Here is a 20,541-nt window from a genome sequence, read left to right as displayed (position 1 = left end):
CGGTGCGTTCCCATTATCCTAGCCTCCTCCCCTCCTGGAGTAGCAGGGGGGGCAGATGGGAAGGGGTCAGGTTACCCCTGCTGCTGCTGGGCCAGGGTAAAAAAAACAACAGCACCATTATGTCACCCCCCCCCCCCCCCCACCCCATCAAACGGAAGTGAGAACTCCGCTTAGGTGTCTTTCTAGGCATGCTATATTAGGCTAGCGTTACTATAACATGGTTAGGTAAGTGCCCATCTCTGTAACGACACTTTTAAAGGAAATCTACTTCTGCTCCACTGCTATTCAAATCAATAGACCCAAACAAACAACACACAAAGAATATGGAGAATTTCAAATTGATTTAATGAAATATTTTCAATGTTCACATTTCTAATAAAGATAGCATGACTTCTGCCATTAAAAACAGTTTGATATGTTAACAAGTAATGATGAAATCGTCCTCTTCCTCTTATACAAAGATTATATTACAGGCATTAATATATGTATATTCATAAGGACTGGAGCCCTCAATTTGACACAATGTACAGGCTTCCTAAACCAAAATCTAGAATTGACACCAAATCTGTTGCTTTACATGAGTTGAACCAGTCTGAGTAAGACACAATCCTTACCCTGGTCCAAACAACACCGTAGGCCCATATTCTCCCATATATAACAGGGATCCCATCCACAACATCAAATCTACAATCTAAACTCCATAAGAAGATCAGTAAAATGATCTGGGTAGTTCTTTACAGTGGCTATTGGGAAAGTGAGAGCATTGATCTGACTCAGGTCAGTATTTGCATACATTCTTCAAATGCACAAAACAGACTTCAATCTCTCTGAACAAACTCGACATTCGTGCCTCATATGTTATTAATCAGTGCTTGGGAAAGAAAGACACAAAACAACGAGAGAACAAAATGAATGAAAATGGAGATGTACAGGTAAGGTAAAGTAGTGCAACAGACGGACAGTGTTGCAGCTCGGGTAGAGCCCTCCATCATGCGTATGTAACACCTGGCTTCCATGGCAACCTAAAGCGGCAGGTTTGGGTGGGAGGAGGAGGGGGCTTGGGTAGCACAGAGTCAACCTGCCTATTGCTAGGAGGGTCGCCAGAGCTCAGCGCTGGTATGCCTTCTAACTCCCCAACCCCCACCGGCCTCATGAGGTTACTCATGGTGCATCATGGGAAAGAGGAGGTGGCATTTGGTTCCAATTCAGAGAGAAAAGAGCACCTCAAATAAACAAAGTGGGCCAAACCCAGTCAATCTGTTCATATAAAACGCTTGTGAGGACTAGGACAAGACACTGACCTTTACAGTCAAATAGGGGGGAAAAAGACTCTCCCTCTAGTTAACAGAGATGTGAGACAGGAAGGCAAAGCTAGCTGTCCACGTTTTGCTTCTTGGAATAAAAAACCCCAAAATAAATCAAATTATGTCTAACAGTGGTAGGGTCTAGGAATGGATATTGGTGGACATATTACACAGGCACTGCAATAAGCTCCTTCAGAAAACACACACACACGCACACGCACACGCACACGCACACGCGCACACGCACGCGCGCACACGCACACACAGTGCATTGAGTTAAAAGATTCACCTGAGGCTCCGGCTACTTCTTCCTCTAAACAGCACATGTATACATTATACAACACAACAGCAAAATAAGTCTTCAAATATGACTTTGCATGCTCTCACACACTGAAACAAACACATCAAATAAAATGTAAAGCAAGTTACATCCAAGAATAAAGAGAAAAAAAACATTCAATGCTAGTTTTCAATGACAGTGAGTGCAAAAGATCATCTGTAGGGACATTGGAATGTCATATTTAAATATTACATATTTGTCATATTTACAAGACAACAATAAAATTATAGCAGAGGAAGAGACAGATGGAATTTATTGGATTACAGATTACGAACCCAGGTTAAACAATCCTACATAGGATAACATCACTAAACAATTACAAATGCAGTATTTTCTCATTTCCAGCAGAGTTGCATAAATCAAAGCATGACAAAATCCATCAGAATCCATTTAAAAAGGACATTAGAGAGATAGAAAAACACAAACAAGCTTCGATTCACCTCAGGTTGGAAAGACATCATTGATTGTCCACTCCAGGTTCATAACTATTAAAAACAGACTCCTACTGCACACACTCACAGCACTCCGTAAACAGGAAGTGTGTGGTACGGTGCAGCATCTCCTATGACGCAGTCCTTCCTCCTCTCCACAACAAGAGGATGAGTATGACCCAGACAGACAGACAGGCTTCCATACCTCAAGACCCAGGACAAAACAACAAACCAAACAACAACATCACCCTTAAAAATCATCCTATCCTGTCAACAGCATTGCAAGACTATCATCAGTGTTTCACACAGCAGGATCACAAGGGGGGGGGGGGTCAATGAGAAAATCAAAAAGGCAGACATATCAAAATGCATATGGACGATGAGAAATGTTTTATTACAGTATATATTAATTATATATGCGCAGCTGCTTCTCTTCACAAGAATACAATCTAAGACAGTCTCCCATTTCTCTAGTATTTCAGCCTCTTAGAGTTTTCCTCTACAGCAGTGTCAACTACCAGCTCAACAGCTATGGCATGAAAAAACAATATTGAAATGTTCATGATAGGTGGACTTCAAGTCTCCTAACATGATCTTTCACTCCAGTCCCTGGCTATACATACCTCGTTTTATCACTGTACTGAGTAGTGCTATTTATCAGTTATAAATTAAAAAGAAGCTTTGATTCTTCCAAAACAAAGTGCAGCCACATTGGAAAAAACGCCAATAGCTTCATCTCAAATATGCAGTTCAACAGCAAAACAACTGGAAGTGTATCAAAGAATCAATAATTGCCACAAATTAAAATGTGCAATATGCTCCAGTTAAATGTTTAAACGACACACACAAAACAAAAACAAACAAAGCACCCCCCCAAACTGTAGTCATTAGGGGTCGGTATGACGGTTTAAAACATGACCAGTAGTGAAGGCCAAACGGGAGGTTTTGGGGGTGGGTTGGGCGAGAGAGCTCAGTTGGAGGATTTGCTTATGGCGCTGGCCGATCGGCGGAGTTTTCCGGAAACTCTGTTTTTTGTGGCACGGGGCATCGTGGGAGAGACCTGGTCCACATGGTCCGTTCCTACGGAAACACTGAGCTCAGCACTCGTGCTGCCACTGAGGGAGCCTGGGGGGAGAGAGAGAGAGAGAGAGAGAGAGAGAGAGAGAGAGAGAGAGAGAGAGAGAGAGAGAGAGAGAGAGAGAGAAGAGAGAGAGAGAGAGAGAAGAGAGGGGATAGGGGAGAGATAGGGGGGGAGAGAGAGAGAGAGAGAGAGAGAGAGAGAGAGAGAGAGAGAGAGAGAGAGAGAGAGAGAGAGAGAGAGAGAGAGAGAGAGGATAGGGGGGAGAGATAGGGGGGGAGAGATAGAGAGAAGTGGTGAGACGTGGCAGGCATACATGGGGATGTTAAGACATGGCATACTCCAACATGCTCTGACTGCCATGCACGTGAACGCACCCCAAACCGCTTACTCACTCTAGGGTCGAATTTATAATACCAAAAACAGAACAGGTGTACAGATTGATCCACTTGACCCTTGAGTTCATCACAGTTTTAAAAGTGACTTGTGGGACTAGATCAAGCAGCATACACATTCAGATTCAATGTGAACATGTCTTCATCACATGCCTTGGCTTACTAGAGTGAGAGATGCTGAATATGTATTTGGGAGGGCACATGCTTGCATGAGTAGGAAAAAGAGAACATCTATTTTAAGCCATGTGGTTCTAAGAATAAAATTGTCTTTGTTGTTCAACATAAAGAGGATAGATTTTTCAACACTTGAAATGTACTGGAACTGAAAAAAAACAATATCATGTTAACCTGGACAGGCATGTCATGATCATGTGGAGGGTGTCCTTTGTTAAACATTGTGGATCTCAAAGAAACAATCAATGATAAGAGGTTGCTAGCAGTGATAAGTGAGGGGGAAAAGCCAGAAAGAGCAACTATATTTTGTGTACACCCCCTCCTCTCTCCTCCCCAAGTCCCCATCCCATCTTTGCGATGCATCGAGTTAAAAAAAACTTTCCTACTATGTTAAGATGGCACCTGGTTGCTTATTTTCAAGATGGCACCTGGTTGCTTATTTTCAAGATGGCACCTGGTTGCTTATTTTCAAGATGGCACCTGGTTGCTTATTTTCAAGATGGCACCTGGTTGCTTATTTTCAAGATGGCACCTGGTTGCTTATTTTCAAGATGGCACCTGGTTGCTTATTTTCAAGATGGCACCTGGTTGCTTATTTTCAAGATGGCACCTGGTTGCTTATTTTCAAGATGGCACCTGATTGCTTATACTCAAGATGGCACCTGGTTACTTATTTTCAAGATGGCACCTGATTGCTTATACTCAAGATGGCACCTGGTTGCTTATACTCAAGATGGCACCTGGTTGCTTATACTCAAGATGGCACCTGGTTGCTTATACTCAAGATGCACCTGGTTGCTTATTTTCAAGATGGCACCTGGTTGCTTATTTTCAAGATGGCACCTGGTTGCTTATACTCAAGATGGCACCTGGTTGCTTATTTTCTTTCTCTGAAGCATCTCAAGTTCCTATAGCTAAAAGGGACAGCAGATGGCTGCAGTAACACACACCCAGCCCAGTGGACACAAGCATCACTGACTTCCACTCATTCAGAGGGGGAGGGGTAGGGTTAAGGCTGTGTGTGTGTGTTTGTTTATCTTCATTATGCATATGAATAGAGCAGAGGAGGGCTGTGAGTAAACGTGTGGGCAGGCCTAACCAAAGTCCAACCCTACAAGCACAGTCTAACTCCATAATTCCACTACTTTGCCCTTCGACTATTCCACCACTAGAACAAACAACTTCCCCACTGGCCCTGACAAGCCCCACCCTCTCCTATAGTAGTGGCGTGATGGAGAGGGGCAGGGCAGGGTAGCTGGGGAGTGGGCCGCTGGGCCACAGATAACCCTCTCAGATAAAGGCCCATACAGACCTTATATTTACTAACTCCCCCAGTATGCTGCCTAGCACCCACCCATGCAGCAGACACGTCTATCGACAGAGGGCTCGGTACAATACCCACTAAACAATGACAATAAACGTGTTTTAAATTGCAACACTTTGGGTTGCATATATGATATCATTTGTGGAAATGACACAAATTTAAGTTGAATATTAAAAGTAAACATTCACAATTAGTTACTAGGGTGAAACAAAATCTCCCAAAACTTGAGTTGGCGGTGCCTGGCTGGTAAATCATAACGCAAGTTCATTCCACTCTGAGCTCCCCCTAAACAGCTAGACTGACAGAGGCCATGGTGTGTCAGAGACCTGCACACCCTGCCTCTCATTTGAGATCCTTTCATACTCAGAGTGTGAGGTGAGAGAATGAGAGAGAAAGAGAAGGGCGAGAGGGGAGAAAGAGAAGGGAGAGGAGACAGAGGGGAGGGGAGGCAGAGGGGATAGAGAGAGAGATCTAGAAGGTAAAAAAAAAGGGAGTAAATGGGCCTCATCCCCATTGGTCCCCTGCAGCAATTCAAACAAAGCTTCAATGACAAAGCTGTTTTCTTCCAGTACGGCAGGTGTTAATGTCACACTCTGCCCCAGGCCAACAGCCACACTCGGACAGGAGTGAAGAGGAGAAAAAAGGACAAAGATAAAGGAAGATACCGCTGGAGAGATAAAGACATAGGCATGTGGCGTGACATGCAGAAGCACAAGCAGAAAGAAGTGTGTCCATATTGCTCATGCTGCTACTTAGTCGGGTGCTAATTGTCCGAACCGTGCAGGATCACTCAGCCTGGCTAAACAGAGAATCCACCCCCATGCAGCGTTATATCACCACCCCATACAGCGTTATACCACCACCCCATACAGCGTTATATCACCACCCCATACAGCATTATATCACCACCCCATACAGCGTTAGATCACCACCCCATACAGCGTTATATCACCACCCCATACAGCGTTATATCACCACCCCATACAGCGTTATACCACCACCCCATACAGCGTCATATCACCACCCCATACAGCGTTATACCACCACCCCATACAGCGTTATATCACCACCCCATACAGCGTCATATCACCACCCCATACAGCGTTATACCACCACCCCATACAGCGTCATATCACCACCCCATACAGCGTTATACCACCACCCCATACAGCGTCATATCACCACCCCATACAGCGTTATACCACCACCCCATACAGCGTCATATCACCACCCCATACAGCGTTATACCACCACCCCATACAGCGTCATATCACCACCCCATACAGCGTTATACCACCACCCCATACAGCGTTATATCACCACCCCATACAGCGTTATATCACCACCCCATACAGCGTTATACCACCACCCCATACAGCGTTATATCACCACCCCATACAGCGTTATACCACCACCCCATACAGCGTTATACCACCACCCCATACAGCGTTATATCACCACCCCATACAGCGTTATACCACCACCCCATACAGCGTTATATCACCACCCCATACAGCGTTATACCACCACCCCATACAGCGTTATACCACCACCCCATACAGCGTTATATCACCACCCCATACAGCGTTATACCACCACCCCATACAGCGTTATACCACCACCCCATACAGCGTTATACCACCACCCCATACAGCGTTATACCACCACCCCATACAGCGTTATACCACCACCCCATACAGCGTTATACCACCACCCCATACAGCGTTATATCACCACCCCATACAGCGTTATATCACCACACCATACAGCGTTATATCACCATCCCATACAGCGTCATATCACCACCCCATACAGCGTCATATCACCACCCCATACAGCATTATATCACCACCCCATACAGCGTTAGATCACCACCCCATACAGCGTTATATCACCACCCCATACAGCGTCATATCACCACCCCATACAGCGTTATATCACCACCCCATACAGCGTCATATCACCAGCCCATACAGCGTCATATCACCAGCCCATACAGCATCATATCACCACCCCATACAGCGTCATATCACCAGCCCATACAGCATCATATCACCAGCCTATACAGCGTCATATCACCACCCTATACAGCGTCATATCACCAGCCTATACAGCGTCATATCATCACCCTATACAGCGTCATATCACCAGCCCATACAGCATCATATCACCACCCCATACAGCGTCATATCACCAGCCCATACAGCATCATATCACCAGCCTATACAGCATCATATCACCAGCCTATACAGCGTCATATCACCACCCTATACAGCGTCATATCATCACCCTATACAGCGTCATATCATCACCCCATACAGCATCATATCACCAGCCCATACAGCGTCATATCATCACCCTATACAGCGTCATATCATCACCCCATACAGCATCATATCACCACCCCATACAGCGTCATATCACCACCCTATACAGCGTCATATCACCAGCCCATACAGCATCATATCACCAGCCCATACAGCGTCATATCACCACCCTATACAGCGTCATATCATCACCCTATACAGCGTCATATCACCAGCCCATACAGCGTCATATCACCACCCCATACAGCGTCATATCACCACCCCATACAGCGTCATATCACCACCCCATACAGCGTCATATCACCACCCCATAAAGCGTCATATCACCAGCCCATACAGCGTCATATCACCAGCCCATACAGCGTCATATCACCAGCCCATACAGCGTCATATCACCAGCCCATACAGCGTCATATCACCAGCCCATACAGCGTCATATCACCACCCCATACAGCGTCATATCACCAGCCCATACAGCGTCATATCACCAGCCCATACAGCATCATATCACCAGCCCATACAGCGTCATATCACCACCCTATACAGCGTCATATCATCACCCTATACAGCGTCATATCACCAGCCCATACAGCGTCATATCACCAGCCCATACAGCGTCATATCACCAGCCCATACAGCGTCATATCACCAGCCCATACAGCGTCATATCACCAGCCCATACAGCGTCATATCACCAGCCCATACAGCGTCATATCACCAGCCCATACAGCGTCATATCAACCGTCCTTCATAAAGCGGTAGGGAGGTGGGTAAAAAAAGCGTGTTAGTACCAAATAAAGGAGAAACCAGAGAGGATGAGTGAACGGGAGAGCGAGGTCTTTGGGTGACACACGAGCTTCTGGTCGGCGCTCTGGGCTTACCTTCATCAATTACCGCAATGACACCTTTAACATTGTTTCATCTAAAAGAAAAACAGACAGTAGAGCGTCACATTAAGACAAAGTCACACAACACAGCCCTGCTGTAGACAGTCAGTCAGGGAGGGTACTAGGGAAGGGAGATGACGGCGACATTCAGAAAGCCTGTGTGGTGGTATGTTGTTGGTTATTATCACTGTGAGGATCAAAGTCATACAAGACATAAAGCATTTAATATGTTTAGAGACAGGGACAGTTTTCAGAAATATAGAGGGCCTCTTGAAAGTTGGTTTGAGTTTGTTCCATGCCCTTAAAAATCTGTCCAGCTAATATTCAAAGGGGTAAATGATTTCTGTAACTTGACATCACATAGGTTGGTTTGACTGCTTATTATAAAATGTGTATATGTTGGACAGATCATAGAGCAGGAACAGACTGGATTATCAGAAACGCTTCTCAACCAGTTCAACACCATGAGATAAAGAGACCAGTAAAATGTAACAAAACAGTACAGACAAAATTGTGTGCAACACCAATACAGGCACAGGTTTCTCCAGAGTTGTGGCAACAGTCTGCTCCACAGTAGAGTAGACATCAACAGTCATTTAAACCAGTGTGCCTGGCAGCTCCTTGACTAGTTGACACTCTCTGACACATTGTAAAAGTTAGAGGGTCTTCTGTTGCCATCAGATGAAGCTGTAGCGGTATGAGAAGGTGAAGAGCTGTTGTCTCTAGACGGAGTGGTTTAGGGTCAGAGAAGGAGGCCTGTCTGGGGGGGGGGGGTTGTTGAGAGCTCTTCAGTCCCAGACTGTCTGGATCCATTGACATATTTGAAGAGCGAGAATCTCCCTCGTTGTTGACTCTTGTAGCTATGTTAATTTAACCCAGGGATGGGCATCTTTGATGGGGTGGGGGCCATGAAAAAACTGAATTCATGGAGGGGTCGCAGTTGCTCGCGGGTCTCTGTACCAATGTGTGCAGTGGTGTAAAGTACTTAGGTAAAAATACTTTAAAGTACTACTTAAGTAGTGTTTTTAGGCATCTGTACTTTACAATTTATATTTTTGACAACTTTTACATTTACTAAACTATATTCCTAAAGAAAATGTACTTTTTACTCCATACATTTTCCCTGACACCCAAAAGTACTCATCACATTTTGAATGCTAAGCAGGACAAGAAAATGGTCCCATTCACGCACTTATCAAGATGGTCCCATTCATGCACTTATCAAGATGGTCTGAGTGTTGGAGTGTGCCCCTGGCTATCTGTAAATGATGTCTGAGTGTTGGAGTGTGCCCCTGGCTATCCGTAAATGATGTCTGAGTGTTGGAGTGTGCCCGTGGCTATCCGTAAATGATGTCTGAGTGTTGGAGTGTGCCCCTGGCTATCCGTAAATGATGTCTGAGTGTTGCAGTGTGCCTCTGGCTATCCGTAAATGATGTCTGAGTGTTGGAGTGTGCCCCTGGCTATCCGTAAATTATGTCTGAGTGTTGGAGTGTGCCCCTGGCTATCCGTAAATTAATTTAAGGATAGCCAGGGGCACACTCCAACACTCAGACATAATTTACAAACAAAGCATTTGTGTTTAGTAATAAGTCCACCATATCAGAGTAAGTAGGGATGACCTGTGTGCATGAATGGGACCATCTTGATAAGTGCGTGAATGGGACCATTTTCTTGTCCTGCTTAGCATTCAAAATGTGATGAGTACTTTTGGGTGTCAGGGAAAATGTATGGAGTAAAAAGTACATTTTCTTTAGGAATGTAGTTTAGTAAATGTAAAAGATGTCAAAAATATAAATTGTAAAGTACAGATGCCTAAAAACACTACTTAATTAGTACTTTAAAGTATCAAAAACGAATTTTAATTGGTAAAATATATACATTAAAGAAAAGTATATTTAAAACCAAATACTTTTACTCCAGTAGTATTTTACTGGCTGACTTTCACTTGTCATTTTCTGGTATCTTTACTTTTACTCAAGTATGACAATTGGGTACCCCCCCTCCACCAAATTACAAGCAAAATATTTAAGCAGCCCTCCTCTTGACAGTGGAAAGAACATTTCTACCTTTTAGAGTTAAATCGTGCAATTCTACACATTTTCCCATGGTGAGTAGAGAAAATGTTACAATATTAGAACTAATTTCATGCAATTCTACTCATTCCATGGGACGGACAGGACAATTTGCAGTTGTACAGCTAATTTCCTGCAATTCTACACATTTTTCCATAGGGTGGAGAGAAATATTTGCAGGTTTTAATATGATATCTGAGTGAGACCGACCAACAACATTGAAAATGGGGGCCCTAAGTTTACTAAGCCACTATAATAACTTACAAATCGAAACATTTTTTACTGACATGGGCTAATTGAGTGACTGACAAATTGCTGATGCACAACCACATTTCCAAATTGCGCCTTGTGTATTCTGCTATTCTTACTCTCTACAGTAATTTGAGATCCTGACTGACTCCAACCCCCTGGCCCCAAAAAAGAAACTTCAACATGTCAGTGTGAACAAACACTCAAACCACAAAAACAACTCAGACAGTAGACACACAGTCACACTGCAGGGCCACAGCGGGGAGGATGGGGGTAATCTACTGTAGGTTAGAGATGACTCATGCAGGAGGGAGTGGGATATTAGAACTGTCCGGGGTCGGGGTGCAGGTTAGTATGATTGATGATCTCTGAGATGGTGTAGCTGTGGTGTCAAAGGTGAAGGTCAGGTTAAGGTGGAGGGTGGGCAATGGGCATCATGCCTAGTAGAGGAAACAGGCAGAAGTCTTACAGTCCAGCTTGGCCCAAGGGTACTCCATGTCCCAAACCATCCCTGGCCAACGCCGGCACGCTGCACGTCATGGATGACATATTAGTGGAGCAATGAACCTAAGCAGGGGTATTGACAAGCACACACACTCACACTGCAGCAGCATATGAAACATGGGACACAGGCACGACAAAGACACATGAGAGGGCAACAGACAATCACTGTATTACTAGACACCAGCACATCTGAGAAGGGTGACAATGAGAGCAGCTTTTTAAGTCTGAGGTCACAGACACAACAAAGGGACAAAACTAAGCAGCCTTCTGTGATTATATATCAGTGGCCATGTGTTGATGCATAGGACCATACACAGGACATAAACAGACTAAATATTAGAGAATGTACATGAACATAAATGTATTGTACACTATCCACACGGCCGCTGTAAATACAGGAAAACATGTTGACAAAAAAGACTAAAAGAAATATAAAGAACCACTTCTCAGAAAAATGCCTGGTTTATCAACTGGAAGAAGCTGTGAGTACCTGTATCTGTGTGTACTAGGATTTAACCTCCCCCTTGTTTAGAAGATTGCCAGGTGAAGTCTGCATGCAGACCTAGAGTGATTCCTGAAATTGCCCTGCATCTCTGTGATGTGGTGCTGTGGCTAGAAACAGTTGATGTAGAGGACCAGCTGATTCCAAACCCACGGTTGAGAAAATAACCTCCTCGGTCACGACAGACAGAGATGCAATAGCCCAAAAATAATGTTTGCCCATCTATTTGTATATTCATCCATTTGTATAGATGTTCCAAATGAATTTCCACAGGATTAAAGAGGGTGATTAAAGTAAGTCTTGTTGTTATGTCTGCTCTCAGACACAGCTGATGCACCACGCTGTGAAACCAATCCTCATTTAACAATAAGAGAAAATAATCATTTATTGTCTGGTCAGACTAACCTATGATCCCATAATCACAAAGAGGACTCAATCAGCCCAACCAGCTATCCTTCTCCTGCTCCACTACAAATAACACACACCAGCAGAGAACAGATGAATGCCCCACACACAAGATTCTCTCTCCCATTTCCTCTCGCTCTCCCCTTTCTCTCATCCCCTCTCTCCCTGTTCCCCTCTCCCTACAGAATACTCCCTGTTTAGTATTGTAGTTGATGAAATAGAGGTCAGTTTTGTTTTTTTACACCTCTGCAGTAAAGGGAGTTGACTGTAATTACATTAATAGATCAGCCTGCCTCCCGCCTCTGCCAGTCTGCCTATCGGACTACCTCCCGCCTCTGCCAGTCTGCCTATCGGACTACCTCCCGCCTCTGCCAGTCTGCCTATCGGACTACCTCCCGCCTCTGCCAGTCTGCCTATCGGACTACCTCCCGCCTCTGCCAGTCTGCCTATCGGACTACCTCCCGCCTCTGCCAGTCTGCCTATCGGACTACCTCCCGCCTCTGCCAGTCTGCCTATCGGACTACCTCCCGCCTCTGCCAGTCTGCCTATCTGCCTGCCAGTCTGGACTACCTCCCGCCTCTGCCAGTCTGCCTATCAGACTACCTCCCGCCTCTGCCAGTCTGCCTATCAGACTACCTCCCGCCTCTGCCAGTCTGCCTATCAGACTACCTCCCGCCTCTGCCAGTCTGCCTATCAGACTACCTCCCGCCTCTGCCAGTCTGCCTATCAGACTACCTCCCGCCTCTGCCAGTCTGCCTATCAGACTACCTCCCGCCTCTGCCAGTCTGCCTATCAGACTACCTCCCGCCTCTGCCAGTCTGCCTATCAGACTACCTCCCGCCTCTGCCAGTCTGCCTATCAGACTACCTCCCGCCTCTGCCAGTCTGCCTATCAGACTACCTCCCGCCTCTGCCAGTCTGCCTATCGGACTACCTCCCGCCTCTGCCAGTCTGCCTATCAGACTACCTCCCCCGCCTCTGCCAGTCTGCCTATCAGACTACCTCCCGCCTCTGCCAGTCTGCCTATCAGACTACCTCCCGCCTCTGCCAGTCTGCCTATCAGACTACCTCCCGCCTCTGCCAGTCTGCCTATCAGACTACCTCCCGCCTCTGCCAGTCTGCCTATCGGACTACCTCCCGCCCTGCCAGTCTGCCAGACTACCTCCCGCCTCTGCCAGTCTCTGCCTGCCAGTCTGCCTATCAGACTACCTGCCCAGACTACCTCCCGCCTGCCAGTCTGCCTATCAGACTACCTCCCGCCTCTGCCAGTCTGCCTATCAGACTACCTCCCGCCTCTGCCAGTCTGCCTATCAGACTACCTCCCGCCTCTGCCAGTCTGCCTATCAGACTACCTCCCGCCTCTGCCAGACTACCTCCCGCTCTGCCAGTCTGCCTATCAGACTACCTCCCGCCTCTGCCAGTCTGCCTATCAGACTACCTCCCGCCAGTCTGCCTATCAGACTCTCCCGCCTCTGCCAGTCTGATCTACCTCCCGCCTCTGCCAGTCTGCCTATCAGACTACCTCCGCCTCTGCCAGTCTGCCTATCAGACTACCTCCCGCCTCTGCCAGTCTGCCTATCAGACTACCTCCCGCCTCTGCCAGTCTGCCATCTATCAGACTACCTCCCGCCTCTGCCAGTCTGCCTATCAGACTACCTCCCGCCTCTGCCAGTCTGCCTATCAGACTACCTCCCGCCTCTGCCAGTCTGCCTATCAGACTACCTCCGCCTCTGCCAGTCTGCCTATCAGACTACCTCCCGCCTCTGCCAGTCTGCCTATCAGACTACCTCCCGCCTCTGCCAGTCTGCCTATCAGACTACCTCCCGCAGTCTCTGCCAGTCTGCCTATCAGACTACCTCCCGCCTCTGCCAGTCTGCCTATCAGACTACCTCCTGCCAGTCTGCCAGTCTGCCAGTCTGCCTATCAGACTACCTCCCGCCTCTGCCAGTCTGCCTATCAGACTACCTCCCGCCTCTGCCAGTCTGCCTATCAGACTACCTCCCGCCTCTGCCAGTCTGCCTATCAGACTACCTCCCGCCTCTGCCAGTCTGCCTATCCAGTCTGCCTATCAGACTACCTCCCGCCTCTGCCAGTCTGCCTATCAGACTACCTCCCGCCTCTGCCAGTCTGCCTATCAGACTACCTCGCCTCTGCCAGTCTGCCTATCAGACTACCTCCCGCCTCTGCCAGTCTGCCTATCAGACTCAGACCTCCCGCCTCTGCCAGTCTGCCTATCAGACTACCTCCCGCCTCTGCCCTCCCAGACTACCTCCCGCCTCTGCCAGTCTGCCTATCAGACTACCTCCCGCCTCTGCCAGTCTGCCTATCAGACTACCTCCCGCCTCTGCCAGTCTGCCTATCAGACTACCTCCCGCCTCTGCCAGTCTGCCTATCAGACTACCTCCCGCCTCTGCCAGTCTGCCTATCAGACTACCTCCCGCCTCTGCCAGTCTGCCTATCAGACTACCTCCCGCCTCTGCCAGTCTGCCTATCAGACTACCTCCCGCCCGCCAGTCTGCCTATCAGACTACCTCCCGCCTCTGCCAGTCTGCCTATCAGACTACCTCCCGCCTCTGCCAGTCTGCCTATCAGACTACCTCCCGCCTCTGCCAGTCTGCCTATCAGACTACCTCCCGCCCGCCAGTCTGCCTATCAGACTACCTCCCGCCTCTGCCAGTCTGCCTATCAGACTACCTCCCGCCTCTGCCAGTCTGCCTATCAGACTACCTCCCGCCTCTGCCAGTCTGCAGACAGTCTGCTGCCAGTCTATCAGACTACCTCCCGCCCTGCCAGTCTGCCTATCAGACCAGTCTGCCAGTCTGCCTATCAGACTACCTCCCGCCTCTGCCAGTCTGCCTATCAGACTACCTCCCGCCTCTGCCAGTCTGCCTATCAGACTCATCAGACTACCTCCCGCCTCTGCCAGTCTGCCTATCAGACTACCTCCCGCCTCTGCCAGTCTGCCTATCAGACTACCTCCCGCCTCTGCCAGTCTGCCTATCAGACTACCTCCCGCCTCTGCCAGTCTGCCTATCAGACTACCTCCCGCCTCTGCCAGTCTGCCTATCAGACTACCTCCCGCCTCTGCCAGTCTGCCTATCAGACTACCTCCCGCCTCTGCCAGTCTGCCTATCAGACTACCTCCCGCCTCTGCCAGTCTGCCTATCAGACTACCTCCCGCCTCTGCCAGTCTGCCTATCAGACTACCTCCCGCCTCTGCCAGTCTGCCTATCAGACTACCTCCCGCCTCTGCCAGTCTGCCTATCAGACTACCTCCCGCCTCTGCCAGTCTGCCTATCAGACTACCTCCCCCTGCCAGTCTGCAGACAGTCTGTCCTATCAGACTACCTCCCGCCTCTGCCAGTCTGCCTATCAGACTACCTCCCCCTGCCAGTCTGCCAGTCTGCCTATCAGACTACCTCCCGCCTCTGCCAGTCTGCCTATCAGACTACCTCCCGCCTCTGCCAGTCTGCCTATCAGACTACCTCCCGCCTCTGCCAGTCTGCCTATCAGACTACCTCCCGCCTCTGCCAGTCTGCCTATCAGACTACCTCCCGCCTCTGCCAGTCTGCCTATCAGACTACCTCCCGCCTCTGCCAGTCTCTGCCTGCCAGTCTGCCTATCAGACTACCTCAGTCTGATCAGACTACCTCCCGCCTGCCAGTCTGCCAGCCTCTGCCTGCCTATCAGACCTCCCGCCTCTGCCAGTCTGCCTATCAGACTACCTCCCGCCTCTGCCAGTCTCCCGCCTCTGCCAGTCTGCCTATCAGACTACCTCCCGCCTCTGCCAGTCTGCCTATCAGACTACCTCCCGCCTCTGCCAGTCTGCCTCAGACTACCTCCCGCCCTGCCAGTCTGCCTATCAGACTACCTCCCGCCTCTGCCAGTCTGCCTATCAGACTACCTCCCGCCTCTGCCAGTCTGCCTATCAGACTACCTCCCGCCTCTGCCAGTCTGCCTATCAGACTACCTCCCGCCAGTCTGCCAGACTACCTGCCTCTGCCAGTCTGCCTATCAGACTACCTCCCGCCTCTGCCAGTCTGCCTATCAGACTACCTCCCGCCTCTGCCAGTCTGCTTATCAGACTACCTCCCGCCTCTGCCAGTCTGCTTATCAGACTACCTCGTACCGCTGCCAGTCTGCTTATCAACCCTGCCTTCTGGGACTGCTCGCTTAAATCTGGACAACACACACACACATACTCACACGTACAGACACAACATACACACACGTATACACACACAGAGACATGTTCATATGCACGTAGCCAAGACACACACACAATAACAGATTAAGTTTCCAGTCATGACAATAAAAGAACACAGGTTTCCAATTGTATCAGTGCATGAGAGCATTGCTGTACTGATTGGATGTTAGCGGAGTTGTTGTTGTTATAGACCCATCAGATCTAGGCCAAGCCAGGGCAGGAAGAGGAGACATTGTTTAATGAAGTCCCCCTCAGTCTCCCCTCTTCCTGACCTCTGGGAGACAGCAGTGTGAACCCAGTGTTTAGCAGACTGCATATCTCTGGTACAGGTATGAACGCTCTGATAAGAGGACAGATCACATACACTGGGTTTAACCCACATTCAATCATGTCACATCATGTATATTTCTGCCGGGCTAATTAAATGAGAGGGGGAGATAAAAACAGAGGAGGGGGTGAGATGAAACAGAACACGGAGAGACAAGAAGCAGGGCCTGACTAAGTTGTTGAGCCACGGTAAAGTCTTTGATGCTGCTGCTCAGACAGTGTGGAGAGAGCTTGGCCCTGCTGCCTTTGATATTCATCAGAGTGTGGGTGTGAGGAGACAAGGACCAGGACATAGAGATGGAGGGGTCTGAAGAGGAGGGCTAACAGGTGTGCTGCTGTGGAGTAGAGGAGGAAGTGGAGGAGCAGAGTAGGATTCTGACCTGTCCCACTCATTGGGTAGTAGCTGGTTGAAGGGGAGAAGACCTGCGAGGCAAAGTCCTCAAAGGTCATGACCTCCCGGTGGTTCTGCACGATGGCCTCCAGGTAAAGCGCACGCTCCTCATAGCTGGGGCCAGGGTTAAGGAACACCACAGAGGAAGAGACATAGAAAAAGGCTGACTTACAGCCCAATGAAACTAATAAAAACTCAATGGAAAAAGTAAATTGAGACAAAACATCAACACATTAAGAAGCTACATAAGAAAGACAGAGACAAAGGCAGCATCAGTGGATAGAGGAGTAATAAGCAGACCACTGTAGCAGGCAGAGTACAATCAGACTGGCCACACAGCCACAAATGGGAAAGCAGTCAACAAATAAACACACACTACAGGCATGACGCTCCCCTTGCCGGCCCCCATTCCTGGGTGCTAGAACAGAACCCTGCTGGAGGCATTCATACGCTCTCAGACATCCCTCCCTCCCTCCATGCTACCCGACAGGGGGAAAATTGGAGACATTTGAAATTCAGAGTGCCAAGCAGGTAGAGCAATCTGGGAGCCTGGTGCTGGATGGATAGTCAGTCAGTCAGGTTAGAGCATTGGGAATAACAGAAAGGGATCAAAATGCCTGCCACACTAACTATGCTAGCTGTCTCTTTCTGCCTTCTTGATGACTGCACCTAACACATTGCCAGTCAAGAATGGACCCAAACAGGCCTTTACTATACTATACTTTACTAATAGCCCCCGCTCTAGCCCCCACTCTAGGAACCCACTGGGCCATTTCCCTCTCATTAAGGGACTGCTGTGCAACAACCTGTGAGGTTGTTGCTAAGGCCCCTCTGGTAGAACAGTGGAGAGAAGATGGGTTGGGACTGGAACTGGGCTTTACTGGGAATGTGTATGCGCTGTGCTGGACTAAGTTTGGTTGGCTAAAATGGACTGGATGCGCTAAGATGGAACGGACTGGGCACATGCTGGCACAGCAGGGGTTGAGGCAGGCATGACGAATAGCTGAAAGGGAGCCGTTTCAAACTGAGGCTGACAGGCACCTGAGCCTAGGGCCTAGGGCAGCCTGAGGACAGGCAAGCTGCTCACCACACAGAGGGAGGGAGGAAGACAGAAAGAGCGGGAGAGAGAACAGTCTGGCTGAAACCATGAAGCTCAAACCCATGGAATACAGGCAACACAAAAACATGGGTTAAGATCACCTGAGCTGTGGGTGAGGATGCCAGTGAGGCTGCACCGTCATCTTCTCCCTGCCCCCAGATGCAGCTGACTCAACCAGGAGAGAGGACATCACATGCTGGGTTGCCATGGCAACTGAGGTCACAGCACAACATGCAGGTCATATGACGGGTTTTATGAATGTACATTGAACAAAAATATAAACGCAACATGTAAAGTGTTGATCCCATGTTTCATGAGCTGAAATATCCCAGAAATGTTCCATAAGCACAAAAACCTTATTTCTCTCAAATGCTGTGCACAAATTTGTTTACATCCCTGTTAGTGAGCTTTTCTCCATTGCCAAGATAATCCATCCACCTGGCAGGTGAGGCATATCAAGAAGCTGACTAAACAGCATGATAATTACACAGGTGCACCTTGGCCACTCTAAAATGTGCAATTTTGTCACAACACAATGCTACAGATGTCTCAAGTTTTGAGGGAGTGTTCAATTGGCATGCTGACTGCGGGAATGTCCACCAGAGCTGTTGCCAGAGAATCTTATGTTCATTTCTCTACCATAAACTGCCTCCTTGAATGCACAAAAATACCACGAGGAGATCCTGAGGCCCATTGAGAGTCATTTTAAAAATATATATTTGACAAACAGATGCCTATCTGTATTCCCAGTCATGTGAAATCCATAGATTAGGGCCTAATGAATTTATTTTAATTAACCGATTCCCTCATATGAAGTGTAACTAAGTAAAATCAATGGAATTGTTTCATGTTGTGTTCATAGTAGAGAGAGAGAGAGAGAGAGATGGAGGAGGACAACAAGAGGAGAGAGAAAGACAGAACAGAGGCGAGAGAAAAGGAAAGAGAGAGGGAGGAAAGAGAGAGCGAGAGAGAACCCTAGTCCACTGGGTCAACAGAGACATATGGTTGTCCATTATCAAAGATGCAGATGACTGTGGCCTGTTATTGAGATTCCTAAAGCAAATATTGACTCCAGCTGGGGTGGCCGTCCACTCTCCTCTGACACGCGCCTCTCCTCCACCTTGGACACTGACGCTTCCTCTACCCACGCCATCCAACGGAGAGAGGGAGCAAGGGAAAGAGATCAGGAGAGAGATGGAGGGAGAACCGATTGACTGCAATCAGTAAATGCGTGGCTTCTGTTGATTCTAAAATTGTAGCAGAGTATTCCCTAGCACAGCTCATATACAATGTGAGTGGTAACGTTGTCCCCATAGAAATGAAATGAGTGATTCGATTTTTATGGTTGTCCCCTCCCTCTATCTTCGGGTTTGTCTCTAATGACTAAGCTAGTTACACAATGTTCCCCTGCTGCATATAAATCAAGACTGCTCCTGCCTGCCTGGCACCAAGTAATTCAATCAAGGGACATGTCCAGGACAATGATGCAAAAAGCATATCCATGTCAAGTTCGCCAAACGCACAGACTTCTCACTGGGTGGCAAAACTCTCTCCCTCCACATATCGGTTTGGGATTTATGCTCTCAGGTCGCTCTAAAGTGCGACCAATTTGGTTGCATATGCAACAAAATATTATATGCAACCTGGAGTTTTATTTTGAGTGCACCAGTGCGACTAAAAGAAAATTCAAGATAAAATGTACAGAGTAACAATATTTCGCCGCGACACACTGCTTGTTTCCAGTTCCCTGGCAACGCACACCAAGCCCAGACCTTTTCACTCAAGCAGGCAGCACACAGTTCCTCCACGTTGTTTATTCCCTCAGCATGCAGTCAATTCATAAGGAGGTCCACAGTACGGAAGTCTAGAGAGGACATATGAATTTAAAAAATAGTTCCCTCTTTATGGCAAGATCACAACTTATTTATCTCATGATCACTACATAACAAAAGTTGTTTTGTCGAGATCACGAGATAATCAAAAGTATCACGCATCATCCATTAATTTGTTCAGATACCCGATAACCACTTCATCAAGGAGCCCTGTGGCTGAGTTGATTGCAATGCGGGGCCATTTAAGCCCTGAACGATGCCTGACAGGCAGCCGTGGTCTCCCAGGCAGCCGTGGTCTCCCAGGCTGCAGTGGTCTCCCAGGCTGCATGCCGCCCCCAAGACCACAGCCAATTGCATGCAGGGAACAACACAGCTAATTTGGCTAGTCTTGTGAGCTAGCTAGTTAGCTGGGTAGTCTTGTTAGCTAGATATCTAGCATGTTATCTATGCTGGTTGTTAGCTTCCATAACTGATATGTAATTATGAGGGAAACGTCATGTTTTGTGGATAATATTACAATTTACAGTGGGTAAGCTCCATTCCTGACAGGCTGATCAGATTCAAGAGGCTGATAAATCAGGATGTTTCATATGTAAGGCACCTTGCAGACAGCCTACAGGCAGCATCCTGACTTGTCAGTATCTGAGGTTGGTATAAATGTGATCAAACTCTGAGGCTGGAATTGAATGATCAA

The 20,541-nt window shown here is 47.9% G+C and overlaps 1 protein-coding gene and 1 long non-coding RNA gene across 5 annotated transcripts in view; both read right to left on the bottom strand.

Moving 5' to 3' along the window:
* Nucleotides 1-326: 326 nt before the first annotated feature.
* LOC124001930 (ral GTPase-activating protein subunit alpha-2-like) overlaps nucleotides 327-20,541 on the bottom strand; it is a 193,369-nt gene continuing 173,154 nt past the window's right edge. For 3 of the 4 annotated variants that reach the window (XM_046309095.1, XM_046309098.1, XM_046309097.1), the window contains 2 exons: nucleotides 16,906-17,030; nucleotides 327-3,200 (listed from right to left, as the gene is read on the bottom strand). In XM_046309095.1, the coding sequence (XP_046165051.1) occupies nucleotides 3,046-3,200; nucleotides 16,906-17,030 (280 nt within the window). In that variant the 3' untranslated portion in view covers nucleotides 327-3,045. Of the gene's footprint in view, nucleotides 3,201-8,254; nucleotides 8,296-16,905; nucleotides 17,031-20,541 lie in introns of all 4 variants that reach the window. The other variant, XM_046309096.1, reaches the window with a different exon arrangement.
* On the bottom strand, nucleotides 14,824-15,713 carry LOC124001931. The gene is made up of 4 exons (XR_006832887.1): nucleotides 15,684-15,713; nucleotides 15,411-15,575; nucleotides 14,902-15,297; nucleotides 14,824-14,859 (listed from the first exon to the last, which is right to left on the bottom strand). It is a non-coding gene; the product is annotated as an uncharacterized LOC124001931 (long non-coding RNA).

The sequence above is a fragment of the Oncorhynchus gorbuscha genome, linkage group LG17, assembly GCF_021184085.1.
Source record: "Oncorhynchus gorbuscha isolate QuinsamMale2020 ecotype Even-year linkage group LG17, OgorEven_v1.0, whole genome shotgun sequence".
In the NCBI taxonomy this organism is placed as follows: Eukaryota; Metazoa; Chordata; class Actinopteri; order Salmoniformes; family Salmonidae; genus Oncorhynchus; species Oncorhynchus gorbuscha.
This window is presented reverse-complemented; position numbering and strand designations above follow the sequence as displayed.